This window comes from Garra rufa, chromosome 25 (genome assembly GCF_049309525.1).
Source record: "Garra rufa chromosome 25, GarRuf1.0, whole genome shotgun sequence".
NCBI classification, from domain to species: Eukaryota; Metazoa; Chordata; class Actinopteri; order Cypriniformes; family Cyprinidae; genus Garra; species Garra rufa.
Window position 1 is genome coordinate 1,765,492 of NC_133385.1, and position 13,445 is coordinate 1,778,936.

The 13,445-nt window shown below is 34.9% G+C and overlaps 1 protein-coding gene across 1 annotated transcript in view; it reads right to left on the minus strand.

Moving 5' to 3' along the window:
• LOC141301886 (PDZ domain-containing RING finger protein 4) overlaps positions 1-13,445 on the minus strand; it is an 83,496-nt gene that overhangs the window by 23,965 nt on the left and 46,086 nt on the right. Inside the window, exon 3 of the mRNA XM_073832082.1 lies at positions 4,668-4,770. Coding sequence (XP_073688183.1) covers positions 4,668-4,770 — 103 coding nt within the window. The remainder of the gene's footprint in view (positions 1-4,667; positions 4,771-13,445) is intronic.

Consider the following 13,445-nt stretch of genomic DNA (forward strand, 5'->3'; position numbering starts at 1 on the left):
GTTTCAGGAAAAAGTCAAGAATCATTGAGAACAGGAGCTCAATAAATCAAGCAAACAGTCAGATCAGAGTCATTTCAATGAGCAAAAGCTCTTCATGTTCAGCAAACAAAGCACAAACGGTGTATTAGAGAGACGCGGGACGTCCCAGCAGGTGAAACACAGGCGCGGCTAGAGCTCAGGGTCACGGAGGAGTCACACAATCCATATTTCATCCACAGACGGCCAGCGGATGAATGATTACAAACCTCCAGAACAAAAGAGCAGAAACAGGCAATAACTGTAATGGAAACTGCACTGGGGAAAATTGGTTTCCTTTCGAACATTTTTGCGGGTAGGGTTTTTAAAGTTGAATTTACTTTAAATATTTGTACATTATTTTTATTTGCAATTATTTTAGGATCTATAATAAACATAATTTTTTATATATATTTAGTTATTTAGGTGTCTGTTTTGGTGCAAGGATTTTAAATAATTAATTTAGGTGCATTTTTTGGTTCATTCATTCATTTGGTGTAAGATGTAATTTAAACCATTTTATATTTTGGTTTTGGTGTAATGCTTTTGTTTTTATGAATGTTTATGCATTTCATTAAAAAATTTCATATATATATATATATATATATATATATACCTATTTTTTTTTTATCCTATGTGAAATTTTAAAGCGGAAAGACTGAAATGGTATTTTCCTGAAATTAACATATTTCTGGGGTCACAAAGGAGTCAGAGAATCTATATTTCTGTAGACGTCCAGTGGCTGACTGATTACACGCCTCACGTGTCACAGGAACAACTCCAGAACAAAAGAGCAGAAACACTTGCAGCAGCTTGAAATACTACGAGAGTAAAGTCGAAATACTACGAGAATAAAGTCTGAATACTACGAGAATAAAGTCGAAATACTACGAGAATAAAGTCAAAATACTACGAGAATAAAGTTGAAATACTACGAGAATAAAGTCTGAATACTACGAGAATAAAGTCTGAATACTACGAGAATAAAGTCTGAATACTACGAGAATAAAGTCAAAATACTACGAGAATAAAGTCGAAATACTACGAGAATAAAGTCAAAATACTACGAGAGTAAAGTCGAAATACTACGAGAATAAAGTCTGAATACTACGAGAATAAAGTCTGAATACTACGAGAGTAAAGTCGAAATACTACGAGAATAAAGTCTGAATACTACGAGAATAAAGTCGAAATACTACGAGAATAAAGTCGGAATACAACGAGAATAAAGTCAAAATACTACGAGAATAAAGTCGGAATACTACGAGAATAAAGTCGGAATACTACGAGAATAAAGTCGGAATACTACGAGAATAAAGTCTGAATACTACGAGAATAAAGTCAAAATACTACGAGAATAAAGTCAAAATACTACGAGAATAAAGTCTGAATACTACGAGAATAAAGTCTGAATACTACGAGAATAAAGTCTGAATACTACGAGAATAAAGTCTGAATACTACGAGAATAAAGTCTGAATACTACGAGAATAAAGTCGAAATACTACGAGAATAAAGTCAAAATACTACGAGAATAAAGTCGAAATACTACGAGAATAAAGTCAAAATACTACGAGAGTAAAGTCGAAATACTACGAGAATAAAGTCTGAATACTACGAGAATAAAGTCTGAATACTACGAGAGTAAAGTCGAAATACTACGAGAATAAAGTCTGAATACTACGAGAATAAAGTCGAAATACTACGAGAATAAAGTCGGAATACAACGAGAATAAAGTCAAAATACTACGAGAATAAAGTCGGAATACTACGAGAATAAAGTCGGAATACTACGAGAATAAAGTCGGAATACTACGAGAATAAAGTCGGAATACTACGAGAATAAAGTCAGAATACTACGAGAATAAAGTCAGAATACTACGAGAATAAAGTCGGAATACTACGAGAATAAAGTCGGAATACTACGAGAATAAAGTCGGAATACTACGAGAATAAAGTCAAAATACTACGAGAATAAAGTCGGAATACTACGAGAATAAAGTCGGAATACTACGAGAATAAAGTCGGAATACTACGAGAATAAAGTCGGAATACTACGAGAATAAAGTCTGAATACTACGAGAATAAAGTCAGAATACTACGAGAATAAAGTCAGAATACTACGAGAATAAAGTCTGAATACTACGAGAATAAAGTCTGAATACTACGAGAATAAAGTCGGAATACTACGAGAATAAAGTAAGAATACTACGAGAATAAAGTCAGAATTCTACGAGAATAAAGTCAGAATACTACGAGAATAAAGTCGGAATACTACGAGAATAAAGTCAAAATACTAAGAGAATAAAGTCGGAATACTACGAGAATAAAGTCGGAATACTACGAGAATAAAGTCAGAATACTACGAGAATAAAGTCGGAATACTACGAGAATAAAGTCGGAATACTACGAGAATAAAGTCTGAATACTACGAGAATAAAGTCTGAATACTACGAGAATAAAGTCTGAATACTACGAGAATAAAGTCGGAATACTACGAGAATAAAGTCGGAATACTACGAGAATAAAGTAAGAATACTACGAGAATAAAGTCGGAATACTACGAGAATAAAGTCGGAATACTACGAGAATAAAGTCAGAATACTACGAGAATAAAGTCGGAATACTACGAGAATAAAGTCGGAATACAACGAGAATAAAGTCGAAATACTACGAGAATAAAGTCAGAATACTACGAGAATAAAGTCGGAATACTACGAGAATAAAGTCAGAATACTACGAGAATAAAGTCGGAATACTACGAGAATAAAGTCGGAATACAACGAGAATAAAGTCAGAATACTACGAGAATAAAGTCGGAATACTACGAGAATAAAGTCAGAATACTACGAGAATAAAGTCGGAATACTACGAGAATAAAGTCGGAATACAACGAGAATAAAGTCAGAATATTACGAGAATAAAGTCGGAATACTACGAGAATAAAGTCGGAATACTACGAGAATAAAGTCGGAATACTACGAGAATAAAGTCAAAATACTACGAGAATAAAGTCGGAATACTACGAGAATAAAGTCGGAATACTACGAGAATAAAGTCTGAATACTACGAGAATAAAGTCTGAATACTACGAGAATAAAGTCTGAATACTACGAGAATAAAGTCTGAATACTACGAGAATAAAGTCAGAATACTACGAGAATAAAGTCTGAATACTACGAGAATAAAGTCGGAATACTACGAGAATAAAGTCGGAATACTACGAGAATAAAGTAAGAATACTACGAGAATAAAGTCAGAATTCTACGAGAATAAAGTCAGAATACTACGAGAATAAAGTCGGAATACTACGAGAATAAAGTCAAAATACTACGAGAATAAAGTCGGAATACTACGAGAATAAAGTCGGAATACTACGAGAATAAAGTCGGAATACTACGAGAATAAAGTCGGAATACTACGAGAATAAAGTCGGAATACTACGAGAATAAAGTCTGAATACTACGAGAATAAAGTCTGAATACTACGAGAATAAAGTCTGAATGCTACGAGAATAAAGTCTGAATACTACGAGAATAAAGTCGGAATACTACGAGAATAAAGTAAGAATACTACGAGAATAAAGTCGGAATACTACGAGAATAAAGTCGGAATACTACGAGAATAAAGTCAGAATACTACGAGAATAAAGTCGGAATACTACGAGAATAAAGTCGGAATACAACGAGAATAAAGTCGAAATACTACGAGAATAAAGTCAGAATACTACGAGAATAAAGTCGGAATACTACGAGAATAAAGTCAGAATACTACGAGAATAAAGTCGGAATACTACGAGAATAAAGTCGGAATACAACGAGAATAAAGTCAGAATACTACGAGAATAAAGTCAGAATACTACGAGAATAAAGTCGGAATACTACGAGAATAAAGTCTGAATACTACGAGAATAAAGTCTGAATACTACGAGAATAAAGTCTGAATGCTACGAGAATAAAGTCTGAATACTACGAGAATAAAGTCGGAATACTACGAGAATAAAGTAAGAATACTACGAGAATAAAGTCGGAATACTACGAGAATAAAGTCAGAATACTACGAGAATAAAGTCGGAATACTACGAGAATAAAGTCAGAATACTACGAGAATAAAGTCGGAATACTACGAGAATAAAGTCAGAATACTACGAGAATAAAGTCGGAATACTACGAGAATAAAGTCGGAATACAACGAGAATAAAGTCTCAGAAAAAAAATAAAAAAATAAAATAAATTCTAAATTGCTCCAAAACTAAAGCACACTATTTGTGAACCCACACCGAAGTTCTGATCTGAATCAAATGATCCATGATCCTGGCTCCAAAGTGCCGATCTAAAGCAAAAGATTCACAAACCCACTTAAAAAAAGGCATGAACATCTTGCATGACATGGTGGTGAGTAAATTAAACTGGAATTTACAGGTTAAAGGGCGCTGTGTGAATAAATTGTGTGTTATTTATAAACTTGTCACTCATTGCAGCTCATGAACAGAGGTGCTGGGGGTTGAGGTGGGCAGCGGTGAGGAATCCATCAGCCGTCACACGTCAGCAGACGCCCGCGGGACACACTCACACTCCATTACGGGCGGGATGGCTGCTCTGATTGGGACGGCACCAGGGGGGTGTCAGCTGTTATAAATGGGGGACGTCTCACCTCGTACTCAAAGTCATCGGCCCTCTCCGCGTCCACCGCCATGTTGGAGAGATACTCGCTGCCCTCGAAGTATTCCTGATCCATCGTGTGCAGAGAGTGACAGCTGATGAGAGAACACACAGATATTACTAAGAGATACACAGTGATAAATGATATTCATAGGCATGTTGTGTACACTACCAGTGTTTTAAACTATTCTCAAAACATTTAGACTTTTTCCTCAAAGTATTTAGACTTTTTCTCGTAGTACTTCGACTTTACTCTCGTAGTATTGTGACTTTATTCACGTAGTATTTCGACTTTATTCACGTGGTATTTCAACTTTATTCACATAGTATTTCGACTTTACTCTCGTAGTATTTCGACTTTACTCTTGCAGTATTGCGACTTTACTCTCATAGTATTTAGACTTTATTCACGTAGTATTTCGACTTTATTCTCGTAGTATTTCGACTTTACTCTCAAAGTATTTAGACTTTATTCACGTAGTATTTCGACTTTATTCACGTAGTATTTCGACTTTATTCACGTAGTATTTCGACTTTACTCTCAAAGTATTTAGACTTTATTCACGTAGTATTTAGACTTTACTCTCGTAGTATTTAGACTTTATTCTCGTAGTATTTAGACTTTATTCACGTAGTATTTCGACTTTACTCTCGTAGTATTTAGACTTTATTCACGTAGTATTTAGACTTTATTCACGTAGTATTTCGACTTTACTCTCATAGTATTTAGACTTTATTCACGTAGTATTTCGACTTTATTCACGTAGTATTTCGACTTTATTCTCGTAGTATTTCGACTTTATTCACGTAGTATTTCGACTTTATTCACGTAGTATTTCGACTTTACTCTCGTAGTATTTCGACTTTATTCACGTAGTATTTCGACTTTATTCACGTAGTATTTCGACTTTACTCTCGTAGTATTGTGACTTTATTCATGTAGTATTTCGACTTTATTCACGTAGTATTTCGACTTTATTCTCGTAGTATTTCGACTTTATTCACGTAGTATTTCGACTTTATTCTCGTAGTATTTCGACTTTACTCTCGTAGTATTTCGACTTTATTCACGTAGTATTGTGACTTTATTCACGTAGTATTTCGACTTTACTCTCGTAATATTGTGACTTTATTCACGTAGTATTTCGACTTTACTCTCGTAGTATTGCGACTTTATTCACGTAGTATTTCGACTTTATTCACGTAGTATTTCGACTTTATTCTCGTAGTATTTCTACTTTACTCTCATAGTATTTAGACTTTATTCACGTAGTATTTCGACTTTATTCACGTAGTATTTCAACTTTATTCACGTAGTATTTCGACTTTATTCTCGTAGTATTTCTACTTTACTCTCATAGTATTTAGACTTTATTCACGTAGTATTTCGACTTTACTCTCGTAGTATTGCGACTTTATTCACGTAGTATTTCGACTTTACTCTCGTAGTATTGCGACTTTATTCACGTAGTATTTCGACTTTACTTTCGTAGTATTGCGACTATATTCACGTAGTATTTCGACTTTACTCTCGTAGTATTGCGACTTTATTCATGTAATATTTCAACTTTACTCTCGTAGTATTTAGACTTTATTCATGTAATATTTCAACTTTACTCTCTTAGTATTGTGACTATTCACTTAGTATTTCGACTTTACTCTCGTAGTATTGCGACTTTATTCACGTAGTATTTCGACTTTACTCTCGTAGTATTGCGACTTTATTCACGTAGTATTTCGACTTTACTCTCGTAGTATTGCGACTTTATTCATGTAATATTTCAACTTTACTCTCGTAGTATTGTGACTATTCACTTAGTATTTCGACTTTATTCACGTAGTATTTTGACTTTACTCTCGTAGTATTGCGACTTTATTCACGTAGTATTTCGACTTTACTCTCGTAGTATTGCGACTTTATTCAAGTAGTATTTCGAGTTTACTCTCGTAGTATTGTGACTATTCACGTAGTATTTCAAACCTAAGAACGTTGCCGGTTATCCGGGTATTTAATACGGTAATCAGGTGCACCTCCAAAAACATATAAATATATATAATGACTATAGAGCCTGCCAAGTATAAGAAACTTGACATTTCGAGCTACATGATTAATCAAAAATAGACATTGATGCATAAATATTTAATACTGCAACTTTTTACACAACTATATCATGAGATCCACCAATAAAATGCTATAAAAATGTCTCACTGCACAATATGATATTTTGCAGCTCTATGTTGTATCTATATTTGTTGAGGGAGAGCCATGGGGTCACATGCGGAGAGGAACAATGGAGAAGCGCAGGAGGCCGGTGAAGAATGAGCACAGAGATTGCAGATGTCAGCAGAAAGAGACACAAACACACATAATGCATCTTCAGTAGAGATGAGAATTGAATTGTGCGTCTCCGTTCGTGCGTCTTTCTGTCGCCGACAGAAGAAATGAAGCTGCTGTCATGTGCGGCTGCTCAGAGTCTAATTCATCTTTATAAATCACGCCGGCTGTCTCCGCAAGACTCACGTGTCTTTGTTTTCTTGATGTTGTGGTGAAATGTAATCTGCGCACACAGCTGATCGGCGTTCATTAGCATGCGTGTGATCTGCTGTTTCTCTGGTACACTCAGGCGGTTTATGATCTGCTCTGTGACTCTGAGCAGCATTTGTAGAGTCTATAAACACTGACGGCGCAGCTGATGCCTAACCAGCCTGATCTGATGGGCTGCTTGATCATGTCTGGATTCAGATGGGAAAGGCAATTTACCAAACGGCAATTAAAAACTAGACAAAAAATTTTGTTGAGACAAACTTCGAAGTTGGTTTGAGAAAGAATGACCAGAAATTATCTTTTTTTTTTTTTTACACATTTTTACAGATTTAAAAAATTGTGTAAGTTTGATGGTTTTCAGTCTGAAATAGATTAAAGTTAAAAGTACTTTTAAAGCTTAAATGCTTTGAAGGAAAAACAGTCATTCAGATAAATAGATAGATAGATAGCATACTACTAGCAAGACTACCCAGTTTGCTAACATGTTTCTAACATTACCAAGTTACTAACATGCTGTTAACATGTCTCTAAAATTATTAGCATGTTGCTAGCATGATTAGGAAGTCACTAATATGTTGTTAACATGTTTCTAACAAGATTAGCATGTTACTAACATGTTGTTAACATGATTAGCATATTGATAGCATGTGATAAACACGATTACCATGTGATTATCATGCTGTTTGCATGCTTCTAGCATGATTAACATGTTATTAACATGTTATTAGCATGTTTCTAACATTATTACCAAGTTTCTAACATGCTTTTAGCATGTCTCTACCATGATTAGCATGCTGGTAGCATTATTAAGAGGTTACTAGCATGTTGCTAACATGATTCTAACATGATTTGTATGTTACTAGGATGTTGTTAGCATTATTAACATATTGCTGACATGTTTTATCATGATTAACGTTACTAACATGTTTCTAGCATTCTTATCAAGTAACTAGCATGTTGCTAACATGTCTTTAGGATGTTGTTAACATGGTTAAGAAGTTATTAGCATGTTGTTAACTAATGTTGTTAATGTGATTAGCCTGTTATTAACATGATCACTAACATGTTGCAAACATTATTGGCATGTTTCTAGCATGATTAGGAAGTTACTAGCATGTTGTTAGCATATTTCTAACGTGATTAGCACGTTGTCAACATGTTTAATTAGATTAACATGTTACTAACATGTTTGTAGCATTACTATACAGGTGCTATCATGTTGCCAACATGTCTTCAACATGACTTACATGCTGCTAACATGGTTAGGCAGTTACTAGCATGCTGTTAGATAATGTTTCTAATGTGATTAACCTGTTATTAGCATGAATAGGAAGTTACTGGCATGTTGCAAACAATTATTGGCATGTTTCTAACATGATTAACATGTTGCTAACATGGTTAAAGAAATCAACATGTTGTTAGCTAATGTTTCCAATGTGATTAGCCTGTTACTAGCATGATTAGCATGTTGCTAACATGTTTCGATTAAGATTTTAACATGATTAGCATGTCACTTACATGTTTCTAGCATGAGTAGCAGGTTGGTAACATGTTTCTATTAGGTTTTTAACGTGATTAGCAAGTTATTAGCATGTTGCTAGCATGATTATCATGCTGATAGCTTGTTATTAGCATTTTTTAACATGCTAGCATGTTGTTATCCAGTTTCTAACGTGATTAGCCTGTTTTAACATGACTAGTCAGTTACTAGCATGTTGTTAGCTAATGTTTCTAATGTGATTAACCTGTTATTAGCATGATTAGGGAGTTACTGGCATGTTGCAAACAATTATTGGCATGTTTCTAACATGATTAACATGTTGCTAACACGGTTAAGGAAATTAACATGTTGTTAGCTAATGTTTTTCAATGTGATTAGCCTGTTACTAGCATGATTAGCATGTTGCTAAGATGTTTCGATTAGGTTTTTAACATGATTAGCAAGTAATTAATATGTTGCTAGCATGATTATCATGCTGATAGCATGTCACTAACATGTTTTAGCATGTTTTTAGCATAATTAGCCAGTTACTAGCATGTTGCTAGGTTAGAAATGTTAGATGAGTCTCAGGGATTGTGGCAGTTTGAATTTAAATTTTGACAGTTGGAGTTTGAATTTTGACAGTTGGAGTTTGAATAGTGTTGGTCATTTGAACATTCCCTCAATGTAAGTCTATGGGATTTTTCACAGTTTTATTCATCATTTTTAAGAAAACCGTAAGCCCGATCAGTTAGAAAAGATACAGCAACTGACATCAAACCAGTTTGAAGATCTGGGCTGAGTTTGGAGTTTGAGTTAGTCTTACGTTATGTTTAAATAGGATTTCAGTAAGTTGGCTTTCTCAAGCCAATGTATTAAATTCAAACCCAGGGGATGCATTCTGGGAAATGAAGTATTCTTCCATCCTGATGTACAAATGTTGATTTATTAAACACACATGTATAAACTAGATGAACTAGAGTCTACTGCAAATGACTCCTGAATAATTCAGATTTCCAGGCACCAGAACAACAACAGCATTATTCACAGAGAATTCCTGAACGCTTTTGTGTTGAGAGACAAAGGGACTCCAAACGTCTGCATCAGCACACGACACACCGAAGGGAATTTAGAAACAAAATGCGGATGACAAATTTGAGAGTCTGAATTATCCACGGGCCATTGTGCGGCATTAATTACCTCCTAACACCCTCTCTGCGCCTCACTCGCTTTCAATTAACTTCCCAGCATCCACCGTCTCCTGAGGAGAAACCCAGATACTCCTGCTAAACTTTATCTCTTTGTCCTCAGAGACCAACTCCACAACAACAAAGACAGAATTAGGAAAGATATTCTGGCAAACCAGCGCTGTAGATCTCTGCATTGTTTTCGAGGAAACTCCAGCTGATACGGAACGTTCTAGCAACTTTCACTAACGTTCTTTAAACGTTACATAAATGTTAAGACCAAACGTTCTAAAAGTAATGTTTATGAAACAAGCGACAAGTCAGCCACTGCGCGGAAAAAAAGTGTTCAGCAAGCAAGGACTGACACTCTAAAATATCAAAAGTACAGAACTGACACACACACACACACACACACACACACACACACACACACACACACACACAGAAATAAGCAGAAAAATGCAAAACCTGATATTTATCCAATCAAAAAATATCTAAACCTTGCCAAAAGTAATCTTTTAGAATGTCTGAATATATCTCTAAATGCAAAGCCTATTAAAATGAAGAAACAGTAAAAAAAACAAAAAAACAATAGGAATCCCAAAGCCCCTGTATATATGTATATAGGGAGATACAGGAGGTTAAATGACATTACACAAGTTTTTATTTTTTATGCCACTAGATGGTGCAATTTTCACTTTAAAAAAATGGATTTTAAATTTTTTTACTCTATTTTAATGTGAAATGTTGTATTTATTGAAAAAGAATAAATACATAATTAAATTAAAAATATATAATATAAAATATAATTCTAGTGGGAAAAAATTGCTCATTAAAACTATATAAATATTGCATAGATTCATAAAAAATGCTCAAAATTCTAAATAATAATGACAAAATATTATTGAACAAAAATATATTTAATTGATTTTCCTGAAGAAAAAAAAAAGTTACTTTTTAAGGCTTCGGTCACTTTTGACCGCGAGGGAGCCAAGTGTGACCCATTAATGAGGAGGCCCAGGTGCCATAGAATGAAAATCTGTATTTACCTTGGCATAGTTAAATAATAACAGTTCAGTACATGGACATGACAGACCATCTCAAACACCATCGTTTCCTTCTTATATAAATCTAGTATTTGCAAAAGACCACTGAAAAACAGGTCAATTCCAACATAACACCGACTATTGCGCAATAGTCAGGAACGTTAATAGTTACGCCCCCAACATTTGCATCGCCCAATCATCGGATGATCTCCAGATAAAAAACAAAGCCAGGACAATAGTGAAATTGGCGGATCACAGGAATAAAGATTATGTTCCAGCTTGTGCAGGAGATGTTACAGTAAGTGCAGGGATGAGTTGGTGTCTGTACCCAGAAAGGCAAGGAAAACAAACACTGTGTTAGGAGTAAGGAGAGATGACTGCGCTGATGATGGAGAATGATTTACAGATCCTGATCATCGCTGACAGCATCTAAACTTATCAAATGTGGTAAGTACTGCGGCTGTAGTATAATGTTACACAGAGCACATGCAATCACCGATCTCAAAAGTGAAACTAAAAAGTTATCTTGGAATCAAAGCAGCAGTTTCAATGCCCTGCATATTAATAGCGGCTCGAGCTCCGTGATTAAATATATATTTTCTCCATGTGTTTCCTTACAGCTGTGTGAGAGCGAGCTGCTCTGTGAAACAGCCAATCAGAGCAGAGCACCTCATTAATATTCACGGAGCTTCCAAAATAAGGCAATAACAGACCATTTTATTCTAGGGACAAATCCTAGGGTTGTAAATGGACTTGTAAAACCGTTTCTGGAGAATTTGTACCCTTTCCTATGCCATATACCTTCTATGTAGATCTCAGAGAACAATTTAAAATATTCTCTCAATACATTCTATGGCACCTTTAAGCAATGTTGTTGTAATCTAATAATTTTCTGATCATGACAAGAAAACCAGAAATTTTAATGCTTTCAGAAAAAAAAGTTCAAATAATGCTACATTTTGGGTGAAAATAATAGTAAAATACAGCTGCTAGCAGTAATTACCAGGGTTCGAGCATTTAAGGCCTTTATGGCTTCTATCCTGTCAGGGTGTAGGCCAGCATGAAATAAATGACTGACACCAGAACACATGATGCACGGGTTTACTTAGATTTGTGAAGTTTTGAGTTTTCTTATAGGATGTATAGGTTTTGGGTACACTAGATCAGGGATTCTCAACCGGTGGGCCGCGAGATGGCTTAAAATTAATTTAAATATTATCCTAAAATGATCAAAGCACGCCTCTTTCGTGTTCTGTGATGGATTGCTTTGGACTCGGCACAGCAAGCCTCATCGTACTGTTAAATACAAACTGAACGGCAGCTCAAAACGTCTAACTGATGCACGCAAGCGTCATTAGATACCTGCAAGGGACCAGAGTATGTGAGCGGAGTGGAGAGGCAACATTTTCCCCTCCGCGCATTTAATAATCACTCCTCTCCGGGTTCATTATTTACCGGTCCACTCCTCGCTCACTGATATTAGAAACACCGCTCCGCGTCAAAAAAAATTCTGTATGTTTGAAATATAACAGTCCTGTTCATAACATATATTAAAACACAAAAAATGATAAAATAAAATAACAAGAGAGTTTGGAGCACTACTGTGCAAACTATGTTCCTACCACATGCCAAACTAATAACACTGTCAGCATTAAAAGAGTATAATTTCTGCTTTTCCAGTGCAAAGTTTGTAATGAAAATAAGAATACGTTTTCATCGTGACTAGATCATGACCAAATTATTAAATGAGCATGTTATAACTCTCCAAATGCAAATGTTCAACTTTTTTATAATTATTAATATAAAGAGTCCAACGAATTGTACTGCAGTGGTTTTTGAGTTAAAAACCTAGGACTAGGTCACAAAAGTAGTTTTTTTTATAAATAATATAAAATATTTAAATAACAGCTGGATTGACAGCAGTGTTCCTAGAGGCAAAGTTGTTCAGAATGAGAGGATCTATCATATGATATGAAGATCTAGTGTTTGTGTGAATATATGAGTATTATTTTAGGTCATTTACCATAGAAACTGTGTGTTTTTGAAGCCTTTTTAACTGTTATAGCACCACCTATGGTCCAATCTCTATGAAACTTTGCATGCTTGTTAAGAGTCATCAGACACATGTTTCCAAGAAGTTTTACAAAGTTTTCATTTACGTTTTATAGGCTTTTGTGTATACTTGGTCATGCCCCTTTTTAAATTGACCCAATTATATCCAACCAAAAGACCTAATTCAACATTTTTTTTTGATAATTTATTGATCTAGAGAGTCTAGAGAACTGCACTGCAGTGGTTTGATCGAGATTGAGCAAAAAAACCTAGGACTAGTTCTCATATGCTTTTAACATATTTGTGAATAATTAATTAACAATTTGATTGACAGCAATGGTTCTTGGGGCAAAGTTGCTCATAATGAGGAGATGCATGTTGTGTGGATGTGTGAAACACCACATGATTACAAAAGCAAAAAAAAACTTGTTAGCGCCAACTAGTGGCTGATTTCTTTCAA